General features: G+C 36.8%; 5 protein-coding genes across 5 annotated transcripts; 3 read left to right on the forward strand and 2 right to left on the reverse strand.

The window, feature by feature from the left end:
- The first annotated feature begins 294 nt into the window (after window positions 1–294).
- On the forward strand, window positions 295–1,544 carry LOC135072301 (DNA-directed RNA polymerase II subunit GRINL1A). The gene has a single exon (XM_063966235.1). The coding sequence runs from the start codon at window positions 401–403 to the stop codon at window positions 1,349–1,351; it is 951 nt and encodes a 316-aa protein (XP_063822305.1). The 5' UTR covers window positions 295–400; the 3' UTR covers window positions 1,352–1,544.
- A 222-nt stretch (window positions 1,545–1,766) lies between these two features.
- On the forward strand, window positions 1,767–15,196 carry LOC135072014 (SEC14-like protein 2). The gene is made up of 10 exons (XM_063965934.1): window positions 1,767–1,942; window positions 9,808–9,877; window positions 11,094–11,137; window positions 11,220–11,340; window positions 11,782–11,933; window positions 12,273–12,411; window positions 12,641–12,840; window positions 13,308–13,453; window positions 13,924–14,072; window positions 14,472–15,196. Exons 1-10 carry the CDS (start codon window positions 1,880–1,882, stop codon window positions 14,636–14,638), a joined length of 1,251 nt encoding a protein of 416 aa, XP_063822004.1. The 5' UTR covers window positions 1,767–1,879; the 3' UTR covers window positions 14,639–15,196.
- Window positions 5,488–9,323, reverse strand: LOC135072013 (armadillo repeat-containing protein gudu). The gene is made up of 6 exons (XM_063965933.1): window positions 8,542–9,323; window positions 8,162–8,468; window positions 7,596–7,941; window positions 7,001–7,384; window positions 6,713–6,927; window positions 5,488–5,644 (listed from the first exon to the last, which is right to left on the reverse strand). Exons 1-6 carry the CDS (start codon window positions 9,138–9,140, stop codon window positions 5,513–5,515), a joined length of 1,983 nt encoding a protein of 660 aa, XP_063822003.1. The 5' UTR covers window positions 9,141–9,323; the 3' UTR covers window positions 5,488–5,512.
- Window positions 15,197–15,323: 127 nt separating the features above from the next.
- On the reverse strand, window positions 15,324–16,896 carry LOC135072015 (thioredoxin domain-containing protein 17-like). Its single transcript, XM_063965935.1, has 3 exons — window positions 16,689–16,896; window positions 15,930–16,011; window positions 15,324–15,572 (listed from the first exon to the last, which is right to left on the reverse strand). The coding sequence occupies exons 1-3, from the start codon at window positions 16,831–16,833 to the stop codon at window positions 15,419–15,421; spliced, it is 381 nt and encodes a 126-aa protein (XP_063822005.1). The 5' UTR covers window positions 16,834–16,896; the 3' UTR covers window positions 15,324–15,418.
- Window positions 16,897–17,494: 598 nt separating this feature from the next.
- On the forward strand, window positions 17,495–20,348 carry LOC135072016 (uncharacterized). The gene is made up of 5 exons (XM_063965936.1): window positions 17,495–17,761; window positions 17,896–18,030; window positions 18,135–18,301; window positions 18,387–18,486; window positions 18,573–20,348. Exons 1-5 carry the CDS (start codon window positions 17,698–17,700, stop codon window positions 19,688–19,690), a joined length of 1,584 nt encoding a protein of 527 aa, XP_063822006.1. The 5' UTR covers window positions 17,495–17,697; the 3' UTR covers window positions 19,691–20,348.
- Window positions 20,349–20,366: the final 18 nt, after the last annotated feature.

The following is a 20,366-nucleotide window of genomic DNA, read 5'->3' on the forward strand; positions in this document are numbered from 1 at the left end:
CGCCACTTTAACATAGACTTAAACCAAGTAAAAAAACTAACATTGCGAAATATCAATTTTAAACGAAATGGAACATGCTCCTGTTATACTTTTTTTTAGCCCTTTAATAAAAATGGCAATGATAATTTTACTTATTTGATTCCCAACTCTCTGTTATATTTCATAAGGTTTTACCTTATTTATAACAACGCTATATTTGATGGGGTGAATAATATAATTAGGATGTCTTCGGTTATGTACTAATTTAAAAAAAAGATGTCAATGACTTATGTATGTCAAGTTATTGCACGAAATTGTGTTTTTGTTTGTTATCTTACAAATTACAAATATTACAATTCTTGAGTTTTAATTTTCCTCAAATTGAAATTATTTATGTTAATTCTTTAGTCATAAAAGTGAAATGGCTGTTATTCCAACTATGAAAAAAATAAACACAAAAATCCCTGGAATTTTACCGCCTCCGCCAAAAACTGAAATCGACGGTAAAATCTCTGATCTTTCGTCAAAAACAATTCCAGAATTAATAGAACTCCAATCTCGACAAGCTAAACTATTGTGCAATAAGTCTTTTGTTTCCAAACTGCCAGACAAAGGCGCTAAAATACAGGCTTTCCATGACAAAATTGCTAGTACACTAAAGGAAAAACAAGAGGAAGAACAAACATGTCGTTTATTTAGTGATATGAAGCTGGACAATCGAGCTGTTCAAGAGTTTGAATGGAAGGGCAAATTAGACGCAAATAGGAACACTTATCTAGATTCAGATGATGACAGTGAACCTGAAGATGTTTTGCAAATACTCAGCCAAAGCACAGCCCATGAAAAGAAGGTGAAAGTGATAGAGCCAATGGAGCCAAGTATAACAACTGAAGATCTTGTTAAAATAGGAGAAATCCCACATGTGAGGTATATTGTTGAGAAGACAGAGCACAAGCCTGAATCAAAAAAGGCAACAGGAAACTTCAAGCCGTTCAAAACCACTGTATCAGATGTGCACAACCCAGAAAAGGAGATTCTTAGGAAAAAGCACAAACACTGGGAGGTGACTGCAGCCACGCCTCCACCTTCCATCCATGGTCCGGCAAAGTTGCTGGCTTTGGAAGAGTCTTTAAAACTGCAAAAGCAGTATAATGTACACTTGAAGGAAGTTGAGGCCCAACACGCTGCTGAGAAGTTATTGGCCAGAGCTGGAATCAAAATGCCCGTGCTGCCGAAAGATACAACAACTTTTGGATCATACAGAGAGGGGAACAGCGATGATTCAGAAGAGTCTGATGAGGAGGGCAGTGATAAAGAGGTGCATGATGAAGAACCTGAAAGAGGCGGAGTTGTTTTCACAGTCATGAAGTAATTTTATAAATGAAGTAAATCTACTTGATGGTTTAGCCATTTGTCAAAGAAAAAATCAAGTTACAGAAGCAAGATTATATTTTTTAATTTGATTTGATTGTACTCTTTAGGCAATATCGTTATGAAGTACCTTATTGTTAACTTATCTATAGATTTTACAATGTGATCAGGAATAAAGGATATTTTTGCAGGCATTTGTTATTTTCACTTTACCTTCTTTGCATTACACAATATTATATCTTCTATACTTTTGTTTCTTGGACAGGATAAATTGAACTGAAGCAAACTACCTACCTACTATGCTTACTAATACTATTATACTAGTTACAACAAGGCAAGTTAATGAAGAGACTGCATTTGAGCATAAAATGTAGGGGCGCACGCGCACACGCTAGTCTGTTTTTGTTTATCATGCAACTTTGCCGACACGACACGAACGTATAATCATTCGCGCGCTGACCGCCAAGCGTGCCACTTGCGTGTTTCGCTTCCTTCAGTTGTGTGTTAAATAAATCTATTGTTCTGTGAAATGGCTCCGGTTTCCAATACGGTTGTGGGGATCGACGATGACCAGCGATTCGCCCTGATGAAGGTAAGTGTGGTGATACGTTCTAGTTGTTATTCTTTACTTTATTTAGGCTAACAAATCTCGTTTGGCGATAAGCAAAGGCCGTCAAAATATGATTTATGTTGAGACCTTGCACTTGTTAGGCACTTGCCTTAATTAAACTATTACTATACCTACTTTAAAATTGAACATACCTACATGCTTTGATTAGGTAATTTATAATCAAATAAGTAGGTATTACAAAGATAGGTAGGTACCTAGGTACTTACTTGACCGTGTTAATGCACCGAGGAAAGATAAATTCAATGAACGAAACAATATTAATGTTAGCTTAAAACTATTCGTACATAACCGAAAATTTAAGAGTTACTTAATTAAACAATATATTTTGAAAAGTACTAACTAGTAACTAAAAAATTATTACACACCAACATGACATTCGTCACGTTAACCAATAACCATTTCCGCCTCGTCCAATGGTTGACTGGAAGAGAATCAATCAATGCGTTACTTTTCGTTATGAGTACCTACTTACTTAATCTGGGTAAACTGAAGCCTATTTGTAGGAAATGTAAAAAAAGGCGCCTTAGTTTAATCTTAAACAGACAAAATCAATGGGTAACCTACCTAAAGGTGTGCGTACCCTCAAATCTATTGCTGCACCCGAGTTCCGTACACCCTTAACTTCCTGTCATACAAATTAGAAACTACCTATAGTCCACAGCAACCGGTGAAAGTACCATCCATGCATGGTGACCGTCAACCACACCAGAGGGCAATAAACTCGTATGCCAGACATATTAAAATTCGTGTTTTTACCAATAATAGCCAAAACAAAACTAGCTTTTCCAGTTTCCATAGTAGGTACGAGCCACACCACATCTGCTATTTAAAGATGACAAAATAATAAATATTTTACAGGCGAATTAATTTCCTCAAACTTCGTACTTACTTACTTATTCGTTTTCTATTGCCTTCACTTATTATTGAACTAGTACCTACAGTTGGAATTAATTTTTTTTTTAAGTATCTTGCGTGATAATTTTATTTATGCGACAATAAGTAGGTATAGCCCAACGGTGGTGGTGTCGGACCACCGAGGAACGCGGGTTCGATCCCCGCCGCTGGAAGTATTGTGGAAAAGCCATCTCGAAACATAAGCATAGTAGGTAGGTACCATTAGCCCATCATTAGGCAGTATAGCATATTTTTCTTACCCAAACAAAAAGATCACAAAAACTTGGATTTGTTCAGTAACTTGCGGTATTGACGTAATATCATATCGGAGTGAGCGAAGTGACCGTAATCGCGCTTTAATGGAACCTGCATAACGGAGCTGGGAAAACTGATAGAGTTGCAATAATTGCGATGTTGTGTTGAAACATGCATCACTATTAAAAGCGATTCTGTCGCCTCTAAGGAAAAGTTACAGAAATCTCAATCTAAATGATTCGTTGGACATCATTGAGTAAAGTACGAGTACATAGCACTGGGTACCTACTTAGTTGTTTAATGACATGTTGATCACGGCACATTTTGACTGCAACATGTTGCTTCTCAATATATTAATGTTACGTACGTAACAAAGTGGAAACACCAAAAAAATGTGGTACTCGCCCTTTCGCTTTGTAATTTCGTAATCACCACAAAACCTTTACCGCTAATAAAAACTATTGACCATAAAAAGAAGATAAAACCCAATGGCCCTACAGATTTTGATGATTGTATGATTACAAAAACTGCCCGTTGAATGGCCGATCTCGAATTGTAACGAGGTTACTATGAAATATTGAATGAACGTCCAAGAGTTAATAGTTACTCAAGTTTTGAATTTCATCAGAAGTTACATTACACTTTTTAGCAATATTAATAAAAAAAAGCATAAATAATAATAACAGATATTGGACCATCAGAGACTAAACTGTAGGTAGAGCAACAGAGCAACTAAACGGTACCTACCTTCCGCTGTTCTGTGTTTTAGTACCCCGAGCACGAATAAATATCCGCAATCCGATTTCAGTTATCATGAGCGCGGGATATTATAATCATAATATTATGATTTTGAGAATTAGCTAGATTACTTCCTACTTTGGTATACAATAATGTTAGTTGTTATACCTACCAAATAGATAGATACCGACATGTGGATTAATCTGTTTACAAATTGAGAGTGAATGCCTCTCGACAACATAGATGAATGACCTCCTAAACATATTGCAACTCTACATTAAGCATTTTAAATTAAAGCAGATGTCAACATCATGCTAATTAAGTTTGAAAGAGTTGATCGAAATGGTGTAACTTTGGAAAGAAATATTAATTCAGGTTCCCCGCTTAGCTTTGTGGTCGTGATTGCTGTATCAACTCAACTGTGTGTTATGCTGAATTATTCTAAGCACATCAACAAACAAAGCTACATTTAGGTGTCAACGACTCTCCTAACAGCCTTTAATGTATCGATGAAGGACGAGCAAATAATCTATTAGTGTGTTTGTGTCAACATTGCGAAATGCATCGCACATACAAGGTCAGGGGAATGCTACTGGTTTGATACGCAATGTGTAATGTTTTCGACACTAGCAAGAATAAGTGTTTCTCAAATACTCAGTGAATGTCCGGACAACCTCCAGCCGGATGATAAAAAGGAAGGGAAATAAAAGAAAGGGAAAGGCAGAGTCCGGAGAGAATTTAAAACTTTCAGTTTCCGACACCCACAACTGACTTATTTCTAGAGCATACCTATATATTAACTATGTAAGTAATCTACACTCACAAATTAATTAAGATGCCAGTCAGAGTCGCAAAGTCTCTACGTCACATAACCAAGGTTTTTTTTTTCAAGATGAGACATGGCCAGACTCGGAAAAACAAAAGTTTCTGGTAATTCATAACTCAAACAAAACAAAGAGCTATTTCGTAAGCTTTTCGGTAAATACTTTATAAGGAAAAGGAATCTGTTAACTGACGTTGACCCCACGCTTTTAAGTCCGAAGAACAAACAACCGGTTTCAAGCAAATAAGTTGCAGTTTTGACTAATATTTGCGAATATGATTGTGCATTTAGCAAAGATGATGTATGCGTGTGAAAAAGCAGGCGACATCTCGTTAGCTAATCTTAGCAGTAGGTAAATTCCCTGTCACCTGTCTAGCCAAGTCTGGCGGTGATTTAAAGAATTATGTAAAACATCCTTGTTTCTAGTGAAATTCTGATAGTACCTAAGTAGGATTAAAAAGAAAGAAATTCATGTCCGTATGCTTTGAAACAGCTGAAAGAAGTAGGTAGCTACCTACACCTACCTAAACAAAAAATTAGCATTTTAAAAAGTTTTCAGCTAACTTGAAGTTTATATTAGCTGCCTTACATTTTATAAAACGACATGTATAATACAATGTCGACTGGATCACCTTGACCGTGTGAGAACATTCTGTAAAAACTGGTTGAAAAAACCCGATTCTTTTATTACCTGCCTTACCTACTTGATTCTTTATTTTTAATTAGAAGGTGTAGGGAATAAAAACGTTTTAAACTGGATGGATCGAAAGCAAAGCCATTATATCACGATAGCCAACTACTTTAATATAAATAAATTCACGTTATTGCTTCAGTTTAATTTTCTCCGTGGCGAGCGCCAACTTGCGGATATTGCAGAGGCAGCCTGCGGACGCCTCCTGTAGGATCGGATCTTTGGACCCAATGGTTTCTAGCAGGAACTGTACTACACCAGCCTGGAATAAGTAAACATCACATTTTCATTACTAGCTTCGTCCTGTAGCTCTACCAGGACCGTCTTTAACCTACTAGAGGCCCTGGGCATTTAAGAACCAAGGAGGTCCTTTCCTCCAAAAATGGGAAATTAAAGAAATTTTCACCCCTCTCGATCGCGGGGCCTTGGTAACCTGCCCAGAATACCCACTGCGAAAGAGGGGCCTGAGCTCTACCCTTGTGAAGTACCAAAAGTGACTGACAGTCTTTATAACCTCGTGGATTTTGATGAATGAATAGTTTTTAGCGATACGTGAACGAGCTCCGAGGTCACAGAAACATAAATATTTTGCGCAGACGTTTAAAAAACGTTATTTTGAGGATATCCGCAATTGTTCAAAACATATTACCGTTACATTAACTGGATACCTAACTTTCGTATTCAACCACATATTTTTACGAATTTAGTCAGGTAAGTAAATGTATTGTTCTTACTTCGTGTCAAAGATCAGGTCATGCCATTTACGCTAAGTAAGATTTTAGGTTTTCTTTGTCTGCTTACATTTACAGATACCTACATTAGATAAACGACGCTAATACTTATCCGAATTTCTTAATCTTAGAATGACGTAAAGTAAGTTCTATTTTAAGACCTATTGCGCTGGTGCAACTTGAATGTTCAAATAGATACAAGAACTGCTTTGGAAAGTAATCTCACACGTTATTGTCGTCACCTGACTCAAATCCGTGTGGTAACACGGAACACCTACAATGATTGCATGACGTGCTATGCAGCATACGCAAACAATTAAGAAAGGCAGTGCTATTTGTGTAAACTAGGTATAAGTATGACAGCATTCATCTTACACATATTGCACACTTGGCTAGCTGCTAACCACACGCAACTTTAATACAACTAAATCGTTTTCAAGCTTTAACAAGACCTCACATTCAGATTCCTATAACTTTTTGATTAGGATCTACATAATTAATCGAAACATGCCATCAAAACTATATTTTTGGACCCATAACACTAGCACAAACATTATCATGCAGTATGGTTGAAAAGTGATTAAGAATATGCTACTAACAGCATGCATGGTGACACAGTTGATGGAGTAGAAGGACAGGTGGTAGAGAGCCAGAGCCGTCGCCCTGTGAACGTTGGGGTCCCGTGACGTCATGTAGTTGACCAGCGGCGTGATGGCGCCTCGCTTGCCAAACTCCTGCCTGTTCTGTGCCCAGTCGCAGCAGTACGCTATTGCCACGCCCAGATTCGCTCTCAGGTGATCATCTGTTGTGCTCACTGCAATGAAACATTGTAATAATAATGGATGAAAGTTATGACAATTGAACGTAAAACCGGTAATTTGTCTTACCGAGTTTCGAAAGTTTACCCACAACGCCGTGATCGGATATGACCGCCAAATTCTCGTGGTCTCTTGCAATGGTTGCGATTGCAGCGCAAACGGCCGACAAGACGTTATGGTCGTCGGAGTCCAGTAAGTCCACCGTCAACTCCAAGGCACCTACGAAAGACCTGACCATCTCCCCGGAATCTGCGGCATTTTGCACACAAGGACTCAAAGCCAAAGCGGCGTTTGTCTGAACCTTCTTCGAATCGTTCTTCAGCAAGGACCAAACAAGCCTCACGCCGTCCAACTCGTCTATTTCATTCATGCAAAACTGTTCTTTAGCGCATTCCATTAATACTAGAGGCACATTCTCCAGCAATGGCTTGTAAGTGTTGTTTAGATGATGAACTGAAATAAATAAAGATTAAATAATTTAATTTCCACGAGTAAAATTACTAGTTCTACTTATGCAACTAGATTACTTAATACATGTTTTTCCTGTGAAGTGCTGCACCCCATAAATTATATGGGTCATTTCATTATTCATGATTGTTTCTATATTGTGTAGATTGTGTAGCGTTTGCACACAAGAGAATGTTTAATTAAAATAATGACTTACTTAGCATTGGAATGCCACCAGCAGATCTAATTTTATCACGATTCGGTGGATATTTAGCACACTCTGCGAGTGCCCCGGCGACGTTGGTCAATACGCCATCGTTTTCGTCATCCAACAATCTGACCAGTATAGGGACTGCTCCAAGGCTGTCCAGCCTTTTTACACTAGCATCGCTGTTGGCACATTTCCATAGAGCTCCAGTAACCGCCGCCAACAAAGGTTTATTAGGTCTATTGGTGCTATCTTGCGCGGCCTCTACCAACAGCTCCAAACCTCCAGCTTCACGAATCATATCCCTCGTAATAGAATCGCTTGCGCATTTGTAAATCGCCAAACTACAGTACGTCTGTAACGCATAACGTAACCATATAGGAAGTTTAACGTGAATACGTTGTTTACGCACCGCGAAATTGTTAAGCTACCCAAATTATTCATAAGAATTAATTCAAGATCGCGTGACAGCAAATCGGGAAAGGTACGTGCAACTCAACCATGATGAGCGGTGCCATAAAAGAGTCAGCGTTAATACCACAGTGTTGCCCAACAAAACAATTGCTACATGTTACCTTCAGATCTTTGTCATCGTTGGCCAAGTGCGTTATCAAGTTGGTGACCATTTTCTCAGTCTGTATAGCCAGTTGGAATGATGTTTCATTCGCGCACATTTGAAGAAGTCCAACTGCCGGAACAGCCACGTCTAGATGAATAGTTTTGAGCATTTTGGCTATAAGAGGTATCATGCCGTACTTCCGCATTGCCTCGCGGTTCCTTTGTGAGGATGACATTGACCATAATGCTTTAGCTCCAGCACGAGCTATATCTAGAAACTGTAACTCATCTTGATTTAGCTCCTCACGCGGAGACACTAAGTACCTAAAAGATAAAACTATCGTGTACATACATTTTGTTATGAAATCCTATCCATATCAAAATTCAAGTTACTCACCGTTCCTTTATGTCCAATAAATCGATCAGTTTGGGAATCCCTCCAAATTTTCTGCAAAACTTCCTACTTTTACGGATTCGCCCTAAATTAGCAATTGTTTCTGCCGCCAGGATTTGCACGTCCCGTGCTGGATCAGACAACAATCCCACCAACAAAGGGATCGCTCCCAAATCTGTTACTTTCTTCCTTATTTCAATATTCGGGGTTATATCTTTCAGAACAGCCAGTCCACCTAAGATACAACACAGATCTCTCGTTTCCAGCAAATTCACTAAAAGCTCTAGACCGCCTATCTCTTGAATAGCTCTTTGATTGACCTCTATCGTCAGGTCGTGATCCTTCAAGCAGGACAGCGCTACCATCGTCGCGGTTTGGTTTCCCGCTTTCATGTACTTCACCAGCTTTTGTATATGCCAGTACTCCGGTGGTATCTCCGAGGACTTGATGAGGTCTGCCCAGTTGTCCTCTGACTCCGACGTGGATGATGCTGATGATGCCGATGTATCAGAGCCTTCTGTGACCATCACTATCCTGGGCAGACCCACAGTATCCTGCCCCCCATCTGCACTAAACGTAGAAATGTTATCTGCGTCCGTCATTGTAATCTTTGGATGTAAATTTAAACAAACACAAAATTATGATTCAATTCAGTTTCTTTTTATGGCTGCAATCGTGATTGTTATTGTAAAAAACTCTCCTCAAAACGTTTGCTGGAAATTGTAGCTTCGTTATGTCAATATTTTGCTGTCGCTTGGCAACTGTCAGGATAATTTTGCGCCAAGTTTGTAAACAAAAAGGTTTTTCTTGAAGTTATTAGGTATAAATTTTCATGTAATTTTCCACCGACTATGTTACCTAAACATTTTATTGTTTGTAGTATTTCTCATACATCTGATTTGATTTGTTCGCTGTATGCTGGAGTAATTATGTATGTAAGGTCAAGGGAGAAGCGTAACCATACAGCGTCAGCCCACATTTTATTGCAAAATAGCTGTTATTTCAACTGCATAAGATGCCAAAGTGTAACACACACTTGAAGTGCCATCGTCTGTGTCTGTACTATAGTAGGTAATTAGGCACCACAATACCACAATACGCTCATGTTGTTATTGATTATCTTTAAAAGGATACGAAGCAATGGTATAATGTTGTTCTCTTTGAAACCACCTCGGTGGATGGTTGAGGATCGTTTAGTAGAGCTTCTGATCATTTAGGTACCTACATTTACCTATTGCGTTTTCTTTATGATTATTTACTTTGTTACAGTTCAGAAAGAGCGTCAAAGACATCATGAAGCCAGAGCACAATGACCACTTTCTGCTACGGTGGCTTAGAGGTCAGTTCTTCTACAACTACCTAAGTTTACCTATCTTCTAAGAGCACAATCATTCTTACAAAACTACGACAGTCAATTTACTAACATTTTACACAGTTGAATGGTGAGAAATGTTAGCGACCTTCACTTATATTTTTCTATCTCTATTATCGACATTCATCATGCATGCCGCTGAAGAAACAACATTTGATAGAGTAAACTCCACTGACCATTATTCGTGGAGTTCACAGACATGGATAGAACAATAATTTGTAGGAAGCTTCGGTCAATCATGCCGATCGAGTAAGGTATATAGACCTAAATGTAGAGTGAATGAAATGAATGTAGAATGTAGAGTCGATCTCGATAGTGGTAGCAACGTATTCTAATTAATATTTCGATAAAGTTCTTAAGGAGATTATTATTCTGCTCTCCATGATAACATTGTTTTGTAATCAAATATTAAGATTAGGTTTATGCGTTGTGTAGTTAATAATAAAATATTGAATTAGCAAATTACCTACTACCACTAAGCTAATTTAAGATTCTACACGACATGGTAGAGTATTATTATGTAAGTTTCATTTATAATGAATAATACCTAAGGTACATAAAATCCATCACTGTAAACACAGCAAGGTAACAAAAACACATAAGAAGCAAATAATATTCAGAATAATCTTGAAAGTAGGTAATTGTCTTGTCTCATAACTCTATTCACATTTGTCACACCTACAATAACGGGTTTTAAAATATTTTTAATTTTAAAGTTAAGAAATCGGTTGAAATCGGTCGTAAAACCTGTCTCCCAAACGATGATAATTGACTCTACGATTCGTCGTAGATAGTTGGCCTCGCGGTGTCCATGAAGAATGCGAATAAACTCATATATGACCATATGACTCACATTTACGATGTTTCGAATGTTGGCTTACAAACTTTTGGTTCGCGGTTTTACGCAGCGTCAGCAAAAAACGAATTAACTTAGAACGTACTAAACATCTATGTACCTACTTACATAGGTAATCTTAATTAGGTACCTCCTAAAAACAGGAAGAAAAATTTAATTAAGAAGCCGAAACAATAAAATTAACAGTTCTGTTAACCGTATCTTCATTCTCGGATAGAACTAGTAACTTATTAACTTCACTGAGTATTCCCGAAAGTTACTTATAAGCTGAAACATTTTCAATGAAGTTACTGAAGAAACAATTTAATACGTTTCTATGATTTTCAGCTCGTCAATGGGATCCAGAAGCAGCGGAAAAGATGCTTCGAGATGTGAGTAAAAAAATAATTGCTTTTCTATCTAACTAGTTATTCAAAATGGCAGTTTATTAGCCCCAATTTAATTTGTTTTCAGTCAATGAAATGGCGCGAGAAATGGGAGGTGGATACTACTCTACACTCTTGGCAGCCACCAGAGGTCTTGGAAAAACACTTCCCGAGTGGAAGCACCGGTTTCGATAAAGAGGGATCTCCTGGTATGACATTAATCTTTTTCAAATCTTTTCTTAAGAAAATGCTTCTTAAAAATTCTCGTATTCATATAATAATATGTGATCATAAATCGCTAGATAGCAACAATCGTAGTAACATCAAATCGTGTTCAGCTGGGGTAAGATGCGCGCCGTGATATACTTTATCGACGTCAAAAATGTATGGACAAAATCGAAAAAATAGCGTAATAACCGCTTATCGCGGCGCGCATCCTATGCCAGATGTTTCATACATTAACTTTGTATGAAAATAACACCTTTTCCTGTAGAATTCGCGTTCATAAAACCTGTCATTATAAGTAGGTACCTACCTACTTGCATTATCCAAAAACTGCTCAGAGAAGAATCACATCATTATTAAACACAACACAATAAAAAAGATAAATAAAAATAAAATTATTTAAACTTACATGATGATGCTTCCAGTGATAATCGTGCCATTCGTGGGCCTGGACGTGTGGGGGCTTCTGCATTCGATTACTCGAACTGACGTCATCCGCATGGTACTCAAACACCTGGAGAACTACCTGGCCAGCGCCAGGAAGCAGGCGCTTGCTCATGGACCTGCAGCTTTGAAGGTATTGGAGATAAATCGTCCATTATGAACACTAAAGTAGCTTTTCCTAACGGCGTTTCACTCATGCCAGAATCTCGTTTCAAGAAATTAATGCAAAAAACAACTTACAGGAAAATAGATTACATGAACTCACTCATTGATTTGAGCTCAACACTGATTGTGTAAACATAACAATTGACTATCAATTAATTAATTGTTTATCACCTTCATTGTTTCCGCTCTTATTACTTCATCACGATATAATAACCACCCCACACACATTCTAAATTGTGGTATAGACTTTCTCGTAATGGCTTTATTTTGTAGCAAAGCTTAAAAGAATCTTACGTTTATTTTTCAGGTGACGGTACTTTTCGATCTAGAAGGATTCAACATGCGCCAGTACGCGTGGAAACCGGCTGCTGAAATGGTGTTTACGTTACTGCAAATATACGAAGCGAACTACCCTGAAATACTCAAGACTTGCTTCATTGTTAACGGTAGGAAAATTATTAAAACATTCAGCTCTTCTGAAGAGAAGCGGCAAACAGCATCTTGATAGATCAAAGAACAATGATGGTCCTTCGAGGCAGATTACTTTATACGTTTTTGTCCCACGTTAAAGAATCATTTCCTGTTTTAATATGTTCTCGGCGCGTTCCTCCAAGATAATGTTCTCAGGTTGTTCAATCAATAATATATTTAAATGTGTAATATCTTTTTTTTCAGCACCTAAAGTATTCGCTCTCGCCTTTTCCGTGATCAAAAAGTTTATGCACGAGTACACGATATCGAAGATCAAGATATACGGCACAGACACGAAGAAGTGGCAGGCGCAGGTGCTCAGCATAGTGGATAAGGACCAGTTGCCGGTACACTACGGGGGCACCATGGTGGACGAGAATGGGGACCCAAGGTGTAGTCTCATCGTAAGTGCTGATTGTCTTGATGCTTCCACGGGAATTTAATTAAGCTCACCTATATTCGAATGGGATGATTATAGTGCCATCTATCGCGTTCAATGAAAACCTCGTAAAAATATACAGGGGACGGTTTTTTGTCTCTCCTGAAAAATTTTGTTTTCGGTACTCCCGAGGTTTTCACTCGTCAACGACGATACAGACAGGGTAGGGACATAAGTTATTAACCGATAAGTAAGTAGGATTAATTAAAGAAGACGTAGGTAAAGTTTGAATTGATATTTTCTATACGATCGGGAAAAGATCGGTGAGAGATGATGGCGTATTGGCAAACATTGTTATCTAGCAGGTGGAACTTAATTTATTTCTCTCAAATCGGTTAAGTGTTAAGAAGTTCTGAAGAAACATAAAAAAAAATTGCCTAAAAGTCTCATAATTTTAGTTATCTAACTTCTTTCATGTGTTTCGTCTTTCAGGTCAGGCCAGGTGGAAAGGTATCCAAAAGCTACTACTCGAAGAATTCCAGCGGAGACTCAAAGAAAGAGTACCATCGAGTCACAATCAAGACGGGAGACAAGCACACGGTCGACTTGCTCTGTGCTGATCCGGAGAGTGTTTTGAAGTTAGTATTTAGATACATTTGCTAAATTGCGAATAACCCAATAGTTAGCCTCCGAAGAGAAAGCTAAAAATTCTATTAATAGAATGATAACCTTGATCAAGTGTCTAGCGAGCTTGTTATAAATACAACTTAAGTAAAAGTTGTAACGTAAGCTTTATACATCTTCAGCGTTCACTGCAACCTCAATAGGATACAACAACATAGATTTTGTTCTCCAACTAGAGAGAAAAGACTTCTCCCAATTATTTTCCAATTCGCGTAACAGTTCTCAAAGGCTATTCGTTCCCTTTAAATCCATAATACCATTGCTAACTCAATATCTTTTTAATCCGGCTTGAAGGACCACTTTGTTTAGGATATTACGGGTAAAATAATCCATAATTTCTTTCGATAGCTCGTAAACAAAATCTGCTACCAGTCATTCTTAGCATAATTTCTTCCTTCAAGTGAAAACACTAAATTTTTCACAGATGGGAGTTCGGCGTAGAAAGCCACGACATAAAGTTCGTGATCAAGCGGCGGGACGAGGACGGCAACGTGGAGACAGTGCACGGGCCACGGAAGGTGCACGAGGGGCCCATAGACGTCGGCGTGCTGCCCGTCACGGGGCCCTCCACTTGTGAGTGCAGTATATTTATACAAATATTTATGACATGATGATGAGACCCAGGGAAAAAATACGACCTACATCCCGGAGTTTTAGCGAAGGTTACCTTTTCACACTGAACCAATTTAGAATTTAGGTGAAACTATGAAGGTAAAAAGAGACCCAGGGAAACCAATCCCTTCCTGGTAAAACATTGGTTAGTTTTAGTTTTCGCCCAGGTGAACAAAGTGGAATAATCCAGTTTTTAGGGTTCCGTAGTCTGACAAGGAACCCTTATTATCCCAGTCTTCGAAGGGGGAGAAGACGCGCAAAAGTCTTTATAGGCTGAACTTCATACTCGCGCGCTACTTTGCTGATGGCAGCAACGCCAGAAGGACACTTACTAATTATGTACTTTTTCGTCTTTTTCAGACTCGGTGATATTCGACAACAAAAACGCGTTCCTCCGAAGTAAAAAAGTATTTTACCACGTTCTCATCTCCGTGCCCGCCAAGGATCTCAATATTAGTGATATGCCAGAAGACGACAAGCCAGAAGACAAACAACAATCAGAGACCTCAAGCAGTACCGCCTTATAAACTTTAGAGTCTAATGATATTTTTTATTAGACAAATCTTTCTTGATTTTTAGGGTTCAGTAGTTTAAGGTATCAACAAATTATTAGACAATTTTTTCTTAATTTTTAAAGGTAGCAACAAAAGTTCTTCTAAAATTGTTGTTGACGTTTGAAATGCGCTCGCGCCTATACAACTTTCAAATCTAATCAATCAGCATTCAATGAACACTATGTGGTTACAGAATGCATTTATTCGATTAATTAACTATGACCATGTTAATTTTATTTTTGATATGAATTTATTCACTTTTGATATTAGTGTTGAATTTCTGTGATAACTGTAAGTCAATTTCAAAAACAAATTATATGAATGTTGTTAGTGTTCACATTTTATAATGACTGATTTAACAAATCTAATAGATATTTTTTAAAGGAGAATTTTTTTTTATTCAGCCATTTGGTACTATATTGTCAATAAGAATAGAATGTAATATTTGGTTGATAAGTATACATTTATTAATGTTTTAATGTTACAAGTTTCAAATGTAGTTAAGTCTTTGTAATATACTTATTTCCATAAGTGTTGTGTTTTTACTTTTGACTCCCTAAAAATGTTCTTAGTTCTTTAATATGCAGGTACGTTTTATGACTGACCCTAATTTACGCGGGCGAAGTATGTAAAGGCTACTTTAAATTATAAAGCTTGATTCAAATGTAAATATTTACTGAAAAATATGCAGCTGTCTTATGATTACATTGGATATATACATTTTAAGTTTATATTACAGTAGGCGTCAGTCGTTCACTCTTCCTCCTCAAACATCATCTGCAGGAGGTCTCGTTTGTTGCACTGGCTGCCCTCGAGTCTCTGGACTCCTTTCCACTTGATGATGGTGGGGATTACCATCAGGCGTGTGCGGCTGTCTGTCCTGAAGGGGCAAGCTTTGTCCTTCCAGCTGAAACAAGTTATTTCAAGTTTTATTTTGATAATATATAAGCTGCTGGCTGATCGCAGATATATAAAGAAAATAAAGTTTTATTATTCTTTTATTCATTTGTCTTTAAATTTTTTTCCTGCATCTCACCTGAATGAAAATGGAGATCGAGCTATGTTATGCAAATTACAGGAATTGTATACAGAATGTTAGAAAAAGAGTATTATAAGCTGTAGATCACAGATAGGGTATGGCCATTACAAACTAGAAAAAGTATTGTTAGTTTTTATTGTTATTATAGTAGATAACCATAAAGATTAAAGGCATATAAAGCTAACTGACAAGTAAAAACTGAGTGATAAATATATAAATACTCACTAATCCCTGTCTCCAACATCCACGTAGACAAAAGTGACGCTTTTCTGTAGCTCCCCAAGGTACGATTTTACAATTGGTTCAGCTGTAAATGCAATAGGCATCCATTAAGGAACGTGATACTGTCATGACAGTGGGTAAGAGGTGACTAATAAAATAAATAATGCTAAGAAAGTACCTATTTATTATCGAATTTGCATTGTGAGCAAAAATTAATAATATTACTTATCAGAAACATTAAAAATATTCCTCAAAATGATATTACCCATCTGACAGTAAATACACCAACTTCTGCCATTCTCTTTCTTTTTGCCAGTAAACAGAAAATATACATCAGGGCCTTTAGCCGGTATATTTTCAACATAGTTATTGAACTCTTCGTAACTATTCAAATTGCAAACAGTAATTTTGTTTTTATTTCCCATTCTTGCAAAATTGCCATCCAAAATTGACAGTGTGTTGTCAATTTAATATCACAAATTAAAAAAAGTTCAGAAACTCATAGTTAAACAAACAGTATGATCATCATTCTTTTGAATCAAGTGGAAAAGTTTTCAGAGGATTTACAAATCACTTAGGTACATAAAATAGATTCGAATCTTTATTTGCACTAAGATTTTTGTTGAATAATCTTAGGTTCTTAATGGGTACTTATGAGTGTAAGCATATAGCCTTACAACCAGTTAACAACTTGAGAAACTTATTAAAAGAAGCCTTTTTGCTTAGTCACCGTACTCCTATCCATGAGAATTATTTACATACCTTCGACACAGTCAGGGCACCAACTATTTCCACTTGGTAATTTAGCACCGCTGAAGAAGAAAAACACAGGTGGTCCCTTTGGGTCTATGTTTTCCGTATATTTTGAAAAATCATCGAATCCCTTAATTTCCACGTAGGAAACCATTTTTAGCGAAATAAATTAAAAATCTCGAGTTTCGCGATACGAGATATAACCGGCCAGTGTTGCCAGTCGGGTCTTGTCAGAAATTACCAGAAATATAAAAAAAAGTAACCTTTTTCAATAAAAAGTAACCTTCACACGGGGGGGGGGGGGGGGGGTGCGGAGCGATTGTGTAAGGTTGTTCATGGATAGAAAATGAATACAATTGATCATCAATCAATCAATAATCGTTTTGACAATACCATGAAAAAGTGACCGGTCGTATAAAACCGTTTCATGGATTTGCGTTTTATTATCGAAAAACATTGGCTAAAACTCATTTTCTTTAACAAATAATAAATCAAATTCATGTTTAAATGCAGTTTATGACATAATTTTTAAATTATCACTATTAATATTTTTTACTGAACCTGTAAAAGTTAATTCTACAATTTCTGAAAAATCACCTAAAAGTAACCTTTTCATTAGTGTAACCTAAAAGTAACCAATGCAGTTCAAAAGTAACCTAAAAGGTTACAAAAGTAACCTAAAAGGTTACAAAAGTAACCTTCTGGCAACACTGTAACCAGCTGTTTTTTGACATTGACAGATGACACTGACAGCTTGAATTAATACAGATTAAAAAATATTCACCCCCCCAAATCACCCCAATTTACTGGAAGTATACCGTCAAGTAAGCTGTATAGTTCTAATGATTCTTGCTACCTTACTTGCTACGAATGAAATTAAGAAAAACCAAATGCACAACAAAATGACAGTTGCTACAGTTGACATGTTTGAATTTTGGATTCAATTTGAAATATTTTGAATGTTTATAATTCGTGAATTAATGTTACTTTTTGTGCTAGTTTTGGAGAGTATATTATTATGATGGAAACAGCAACGGCTAAAAAGCCAAAAACCATGGCAGAGCTCTTGCCTGGTTTGAGTGGTAAGTGTAATTTTTAGGTACTAATGTTTCAGTTTACAGTGGCTTTACAATCCAATTCTAAACTACTAAGTTTAATTTGAGGACTAATAAATGATTATTTAAGCGTATAACATGAACCACGAACTGTATTTTAGGTATATTGTCTAAGGATGCGATGCAAACACTAACCGCTAAGAAGCAACCACGGCCCACGATGGCAGCACAAAGTCGTACAGCTGAAAAAGTTCTAAAACCCCTGACCATCGCGGAAATGAGGGCTGATATTCAAGGTACTGGTTTAGATAGGCTATTTATTTTGTAGTCTTGTGAGATTCAAAGTACCAATGCATCCCTGTCCAGTTGCAAGGTGTTTAATGTTATTCAAATGTTTTAGCCCTAAAAATTCAGTCCCCAAGAAGATTTGCTCAAGGAGCTACATCAAACAAAAAGAAAAATTGGAACTCGTCAGTCAAAGTAGACAAGAAGGTCAGCCATACAGCAGATGGACAGCTAAAGAACAATCCGGTCAGAAAAGTGCTCAATTTCCAACCAAAGACCAAGGTTTGAGATTTTGGAACTATTTTATTACATACTGCTTTATTTTTCTTAAAAACATTGTTAACTAATTATTTTCTCTACTTTTTAGGCAATAGCTAACTCCAGAGTTACCATGCTTCCAATGAATCCTGAAACTCCAAAGTTTCCCAAGCCTGAATTCAGAGCCAAAAAATCTCTACATCTACAAGGTATCATTTCATTCTGTATTTATTAAAATTTTAAAAAGACTATCATAATTTAAATGTAGGAATACTAACACAAGAATTATTTACAGCTCGTAATATTGTACGAATCAGTGGGATCTGTAACATACCAGAGACACCACTCGTAAACAAGCCACCAAAAAGTCGGATGACTCTTGCTAATAAGGAAAACATGTCCAATCGGGCCAATGTCCTCACCAAGAAAACATTAGCAACTCTGAAGCCAGTCGCCCGTCCGAGGCTGGTGGTTACCACTGTACCTGATACTCCACTTTCTAACGAGTCTTGGAAGTCAAGCTGTGATGCCAGCTTCTTGCAGAAAGAGAAAGAAATAAATGATATTGAAGAAAAAGTAAAAGCTGTTGCTGAAGAACAAACCTTGGAAAACATTGCTGAAGTGTCACCTCCGGTCTCTACACCATTCAAGGAATATAGAAACGTAAAAGAGTATTTCAACAATTCCAGTGAATTAGAGAACTCTGCTGTGTTCGATGACAACACTATTATGTGCTTCGATAAACCTACAGAGAATAAAGAAAACAATAAGAGGGAAGAAAGTGTTATTGTCTCCCTCTGTGACCTACTCAACAAGGCCAAAGTAACAAATAATGACCAGACTAGCACTGAATTAGAAGACTTACTTGAAGTAGAGAAACAGACAGAGAACAATATTAAAATGATAGAAAATGGTATACAGACACTGAAAAATATTAAAGATTCTCAGCTGAAATCCTTGCAGTACGTAAGGAAATTGATTAATGAGAAAAGAAGTGGCAAAAAAGACTCTGAGAGTGATCATGACAAGACTTTAGTAAATGATGCCAAAGTTACACCTAAAATTATTAAGAAAGAGAGACTAAGCCCTGAAAAGAGTCCCATTCTTGAAAAGCCTTGTTCAGTAATCAAGTCACCTTTAAAATCACCGTCATACAAGATTCCTAAGAAAAATGTGTGCCTTAGGAAAAAAGTGTTTTACAAATCCATGCCAAATGTGTCAAATTCTATGCAAACACCAAATAAAGATCCTGAAAACAGAGCACTGAATATGTATATGAAAATGAAGCAACAAATGAATTTCTTGAACACACCTGTCGTAAAGCATAATAAGCCATCATACGTTCCCGATACACCGGCAGTTACATCTCATAATTTACAAATGCAACTAGACAAATTGTATGGAGGAAGCTAAGATTAATTAAGATAGTTTTATTATCAGAATTTATTAAAATTGTATTAAATTAATATAATTAAAATAATCATAATTGTTAAGCTTTATGCTGAATCAATTTGTGCATAGGGTTGTGCTACAGGTTGGCATAATTTTATTATTATAGTTAATTTTATTTGTTTACTTTGGACTCCTTATGATTTTTATTAAGTTATCCACTAACTACTAATGTACTAACAATGCCAATGCAATGTATTTCTGACTGTCTATCTATAGCCATAAGAGTTATATTATGTTCTTCCTTTTATTGTAAATTAATAAAATAACTGTATATTAGACATTGATACTGTAAAAAAGGAATAAAGTTTAGAGATTTGTCAAAATGCTGTTGATTGTTTGTCAGTGTCAGAAGTATGTTACAATTCCTAAAGTTAGTTAGTGGTGGCGCTAGTATCGTAAAGTTAACCAAGAATTATCATAATTTTCTTCTGAGAAAGTGTTCCATTGAAGTTATAACTACTGCAAAAGTTAAATGACCTTTTGGCTGTTATAATAATAAGATATTATCATTATTACAGTAATTATTAATTACCAACTTAACTGTTCTTGGGCTATTAGTTCATATTTTGGCCACCACCAATGTGAAGTTAGTTAAAAGATAACCTAATTTAGTAGTAGTGGGCCTTGGTGGGCCTCT

The sequence above is a fragment of the Ostrinia nubilalis genome, chromosome 5, assembly GCF_963855985.1.
Source record: "Ostrinia nubilalis chromosome 5, ilOstNubi1.1, whole genome shotgun sequence".
NCBI lineage: Eukaryota > Metazoa > Arthropoda > Insecta > Lepidoptera > Crambidae > Ostrinia > Ostrinia nubilalis.

What these genes read in the sequence shown, in the direction of transcription:
- LOC135072301 (XM_063966235.1), top strand. Translation starts at nt 401, where the DNA reads ATGGCTGTTATTCCAACTATGAAAAAAATAAACACAAAAATCCCTGGA.
- LOC135072016 (XM_063965936.1), top strand. Translation starts at nt 17,698, where the DNA reads ATGATGGAAACAGCAACGGCTAAAAAGCCAAAAACCATGGCAGAGCTC. An exon ending in AATGAGGGCTGATATTCAAG is followed by an intron (nt 18,031 to 18,134) that starts GTACTGGTTTAG and finishes CAAATGTTTTAG; the next exon opens with CCCTAAAAATTCAGTCCCCA. An exon ending in ATTTCCAACCAAAGACCAAG is followed by an intron (nt 18,302 to 18,386) that starts GTTTGAGATTTT and finishes TCTACTTTTTAG; the next exon opens with GCAATAGCTAACTCCAGAGT.
- LOC135072014 (XM_063965934.1), top strand. Translation starts at nt 1,880, where the DNA reads ATGGCTCCGGTTTCCAATACGGTTGTGGGGATCGACGATGACCAGCGA. An exon ending in CGGAAAAGATGCTTCGAGAT is followed by an intron (nt 11,138 to 11,219) that starts GTGAGTAAAAAA and finishes ATTTGTTTTCAG; the next exon opens with TCAATGAAATGGCGCGAGAA. An exon ending in GATCCGGAGAGTGTTTTGAA is followed by an intron (nt 13,454 to 13,923) that starts GTTAGTATTTAG and finishes AATTTTTCACAG; the next exon opens with ATGGGAGTTCGGCGTAGAAA.
- LOC135072015 (XM_063965935.1), bottom strand. Translation starts at nt 16,833, where the DNA reads ATGGTTTCCTACGTGGAAATTAAGGGATTCGATGATTTTTCAAAATAT. An exon ending in GTGCCCTGACTGTGTCGAAG is followed by an intron (nt 16,012 to 16,688) that starts GTATGTAAATAA and finishes TTGCATTTACAG; the next exon opens with CTGAACCAATTGTAAAATCG. An exon ending in GATGTTGGAGACAGGGATTA is followed by an intron (nt 15,573 to 15,929) that starts GTGAGTATTTAT and finishes AACTTGTTTCAG; the next exon opens with CTGGAAGGACAAAGCTTGCC.
- LOC135072013 (XM_063965933.1), bottom strand. Translation starts at nt 9,140, where the DNA reads ATGACGGACGCAGATAACATTTCTACGTTTAGTGCAGATGGGGGGCAG. An exon ending in TGGTGGCATTCCAATGCTAA is followed by an intron (nt 7,385 to 7,595) that starts GTAAGTCATTAT and finishes TATTTATTTCAG; the next exon opens with TTCATCATCTAAACAACACT. An exon ending in GGGTAAACTTTCGAAACTCG is followed by an intron (nt 6,928 to 7,000) that starts GTAAGACAAATT and finishes GTTTCATTGCAG; the next exon opens with TGAGCACAACAGATGATCAC.